Consider the following 4,775-nt stretch of genomic DNA (forward strand, 5'->3'; position numbering starts at 1 on the left):
GTCTAATTAGTGTCTGAAAGACTCCACACCTTCCAGACTGAAGAGGAAGAAGGCATCGTCTCCTTTGATGAAGTTCCTGCTCTTTAGCCTGCTGTGGGAGATGAAGGTACTTGTTCCAAAGCCTGGTCCTCGATAGTAAAAGCTGCCATCAGACACAGTCACTTTAGAGCCCACCTTCCTGGGATTGTCCCAGTAGTACTCAGTGCCTGAGAGAAACAGGTGAGCTGTCATTCCCTGTTTGACAAACACAACTAAAATCCATTCAGAGTGAGTGGATAGCCAAGTTATCCACCATACTCTTACCATCAGAGGACATCTTGCCAGGGTCGGTGGTGACCATTCGATGCATGTTCATTTGCTGTCTGATGTCAGACTGCTGATCCATCAGGACCATAGTTGCCTGCTGCCACGGACACGGCCACTTGAGGTTGTGGTCGTTGGGGCCCGAGGTCAGGTAGAAGTAAGTGGCCATGTACCCTGGACGGTCGCTCATTCCGTTTAGGTACACACCTACCTACAGATCACAGAGTAGTATGAAATAACTTTGAAGTACTTGCTATTTTTAAATCACACCAATTAACTTACTGATTAGATTTTTTTTTTTTTAAGTTTCAAGAAATATGTTAGTTTCTAGATGGACAGACAGCTTTAAAGTAACTGCTTACTGTAAAGTTAGCTGCCATTAGCTAGTTAGCCATGCAGCTAGCAGCCCTGTTAGCTTTGCAGACTGCCCAGACTGGCAGATCGAGCACCCTGTTGATATTTACACCACTAGCACAGGAGCTTTGGACTGCTGGAAGGAGGAGATTTTCAGGACTGGGCTCCAAGCTCCCAGTCCGAGCAGAGTCAGTTAGCTAATGGGACCTCTAGCTGCATGGCTAACTAATGGCAGCTACCATTAGCAGTTGTAAAAGATTATTATTGCAACAAGTAAAGGCATCCCTCTATATCTAACTTTCCTTCACAACCAAAAAGCACTCTTTGGGGCATATTGAATAATGTCTCAAAATTTGAAGAGTAGTCTGGAGTCTGATGTAGGTACCAGATATGCTTAGCCTGGTAGAGCTGCTTGGGGCCTCACTGATTACAAAAACACACAACTTTAATAACTTTATATAGATGAAAGAAGATACATAAAAACATAATAGGTCCTCTTTAGAAGAATGTACTGTATATAATATTACTGGATTATAATTAGTGATGCATTTATGTGTAAGCGTCACTAATGTTGCAGCTGGTAAAGGTGGGGTAATTTAATATACTTTATACACCGCTGCATAGCTTATAATAATATATGATCATATATAATATATATAACATTGTATCATCATTTATTAGATGATTTATTTCTGTGTTAATAATCTGAATCTGCAAAGTAACTAGTTACAAAATAAAAAAATAAAAATTATGTCAGTTAAAAGGTATTCTAAGTAAACCCTACTGTGTTACATTTAAAAAGGGGGGTTAATGAACAAATGATATAGGATTAAATATGATACTACTGTTAATTTAAATAACACCATAAGGATACTAAATAAATTGCATTAAATGTCAACGAATACCCTAGAAGAACACATCACACCATCAAGCCCCGAGTCCAAACCAACAATAAATTCCACTTTTAGCAAATCAAATAAAGTTTTCACATCATTCACAGTACAATGGACGGTGAAACTCTTAGGTGCCTGGCTTCAGAACAAGTCTAACAAATACTTTAATAAAATAGGACGACTCCAACAATAGAATAAAAAATTATCCAGCAAATATTGAAATGTATAAAATAGTATTAATAGATGGCACATAAATGGACAACCACCTTCCTCTGGAACCTCCTTCCTTACTGGACATAATCAGAAGAGGACGGTATAATAAAACATCCCCAAAGCAGACAACACAGAGTAAATGGGAAATGGACTGCATTTATGTACATTGTGCTTTTCTAGTCTGCCCACCGCTCAAACCGCTTTATAACATTTGCCAACATTCACCCATTAACACACACATTCATACACTAATGGCAGAGACTCAGTGACTGCAGCCTGCAATCCCACACTGCGTAGCTCACACACACACAACACGTGATTGCTGGTGCACTTATCTGTACAGTTACAACAATTAGTGAGTTTGTTTGTTGTTCTACTCACCTGTCTGAACAGCATTCTGTGAGCCCTACTTACTGAAAAGTTCTCCACAATCTGCTTTAGGTTCTTTGCTCATTAATTCTCAGTGCAAACTATAACAAGTCCTCTTGCTCGTCATTTTAAAATTACTCAAAAAAGCACAGTTGATAAGTAACTGAAGTGTTTTTGAGGAATGGATTAATCTGTGTAATCTGCTCTAACGTAAACCACAATAGAGCCCGGCGAATTAGCTTACTGTACTACCTACAGAAGTGTTACTTCCAAGGCCAAGGAGCATTTCATTACCAAACTACATTAGTTTGTGGAGTTGCATATTACATAATAAAAACTCTGCTGGCAACAGTGGGGTTTGTTGAGAATTATTTTAGAGCATTATAGCCAAAATTGTTATTATTAATTGCTAGAGCAATGGTGGTCTGCATTGGCATCATTTAAAGTATTAAATATTTAGAGTGTAAAGTTAGGATTACAGTGTCAAAACTATATAGCTCTTGTCATCATTGAGTGTTATTTTATAGTGTAAAGTTAAGATCACAACGCTGAAACTCTATAGCTCTGAGTGTGTGTGGTCCTCTCTGTGTCTGCCCGGAGGCTGTAGCAGTAGCACGTGTGCTCTGGGAGCAGAGTGAGTGAGCGCAGCAAGACATCATCAAAAACACCAGCAAAAGTTAAAATATAGAAAGAGAATTAGTGAATATGTGTTACAAAGTATACATAAACATAGGCCATCACAGTATGGATGTCTTGTCTTTAGCGCACATCACAAAAGACACCAGCTTATTCCACAAAGTGAGGTTTTGGTGAAAGTGGCATGATCAGGAGAGGGCAGGTCATCATATTTGATCATTTTAGTATCCTTAATTAGTAATAATCATTAATTCATCATTTTTAATCAATCATTTTATTATCTTTAATCAGTATTATTAAGTAATCATTCTTAGTTCATCATTTATAATCATTTTATCATCATTAATTAGCATTAATCATTAATCATTAGTAGGTAGTTTATTAATTATCCATACTTACTTCTTAATCTTTGAACATTACCGAGATGTGTCTTATTTTCTACTTAGAAGCGCTGTGCCGTAATCATGAATGCAGTAACAAGTTCACTGTGATTAAGATCCCTGAGTGGGAGCATTGACCGTAGACACTGAGACTATGCATACCTTGTTCAACTGTTATCTACTGTAGATTTATGACAGCATGAGAGGCTGCAGGTGTTCAAAATCTGCTGTGACAAGTGCATGCTTTGGTCTACTGTTATCCACTGTTGTTATAACATGATGAACTGCTGAGGTGTCAGTCTGCTGATATTAAGACTACATACTTAATTACTGCTTAAAAGGGTTGATTGTCATCTTCCAACCTCTGATGCATAGAGCCTGTGTGAACTACAAGTGAACTTGCCCGTGGGCATTTGGTGAACTTGCTGACGAAGCATTTGCTGACTCTGCTCGGCAGAGTGGGTGAGCTTCAAAGGCAGAAAGTGGATGGATAGATGAAGACAAGAAAAAGTAGTAAAAAGCCTGTATAACAATAAGCATCAATGAAAGGCACAGCACAACATATGTTGTTCCTGTAGTCATTTTTTAAGATATATAACTGTGTCAAATTATATACGCATAACTGCTGAAAAACGGTAACATTCGAGTTACAATGTAAATTGTAATCTAATGTAAGCAGCATAAAAGCAGAAGATAAGAAATTGAGCATAAAGAAAGGAGGGGGGCACTCCAGCCCAGAAGGGGTATATAAGGCTGTCTGCAGACCATAGGGTGGACTTCATCCTCCGGCCTGCTGGGATGTTGTACGGGTTTATGTGTCCTGTTTTGGAATAAGCTCTTTTTCCACTGAATCTTGACCGTCTCCGGAGAAGTTTTGTCTGCAAACTTATTGACTATTGTGGGAAGCTAATAGTAGAATAGTAGAGTATTTTTTGACAAAGTTTATAAAGTTGGTGAAGGTGGGGACCAGGCTCAACTGGCCCAGCCTGGTCGTACATCTGACCCAACAGGTTGCTGGATAGAAATTAGAAGCCTGCTGTACTATCTGAAAATGACACATTTTGGGGAATTTTGAATTTAGGCATTGCATACTGTTTGTTGGACTGCTACATGCCTGTCTCTGTCTAAATGAATGTCTCTGTATTCTTTTTATTGAGCAAAATGAAGATCAAAATCATTGAAAAGGTATTTACCTGGAAGGAGTAACCTGCTGGCGACAGAAAGCGAGGGCTGTACAGTTTCTTTCCTGCTGGTGTGGTGGCCAGCAGGCCGGTGATGTTGTGGATGTGCCAGATGTGCTGAGGGCACTTTGTGGATGACAGGTTAATGTCATCCAGAGAGAAACCTCCCTTCGATGGCCCCTTTCCCCTCACGCCCTCAAAAACCACACGGGCCTTCCTGGTCACACTCAGATTGATGTTATGCAGTTCCCAAGAGCCCCTGACGCCTCCTGAAAAGAGGACAGAAAATATAGATATTAGTGTTGTAGGTGAAATCTTTGAGTTTTTGTTATTTTTGTTTATTGAAAAAGAAACCTGGTGAAAATTGCTGCAGTCTAAATGTTGCTTGGAGTCGCCAAAGTCAGAAACATCCACATAGGGGCTTTAATTAAAAAAACTATACTGTG

General features: G+C 39.2%; 2 protein-coding genes across 2 annotated transcripts in view; one reads left to right on the forward strand and one right to left on the reverse strand.

Moving 5' to 3' along the window:
• Positions 1 to 4,775, forward strand: part of tbl1xr1a (tbl1x receptor 1a) — a 402,448-nt gene that overhangs the window by 202,718 nt on the left and 194,955 nt on the right. The gene's annotated exons all lie outside the window — the stretch shown is intronic.
• The window catches only part of mep1ba (meprin A subunit beta a), a 59,396-nt gene continuing 54,627 nt past the window's right edge, over positions 7 to 4,775 (reverse strand). The window contains exons 12-13 of the mRNA XM_046050029.1: positions 304 to 514; positions 7 to 206 (exon numbers count right to left, since the gene is read on the reverse strand). Coding sequence (XP_045905985.1) covers positions 7 to 206; positions 304 to 514 — 411 coding nt within the window. The remainder of the gene's footprint in view (positions 207 to 303; positions 515 to 4,775) is intronic.

This window comes from Micropterus dolomieu, linkage group LG05 (genome assembly GCF_021292245.1).
Source record: "Micropterus dolomieu isolate WLL.071019.BEF.003 ecotype Adirondacks linkage group LG05, ASM2129224v1, whole genome shotgun sequence".
Taxonomy (NCBI): Eukaryota; Metazoa; Chordata; class Actinopteri; order Centrarchiformes; family Centrarchidae; genus Micropterus; species Micropterus dolomieu.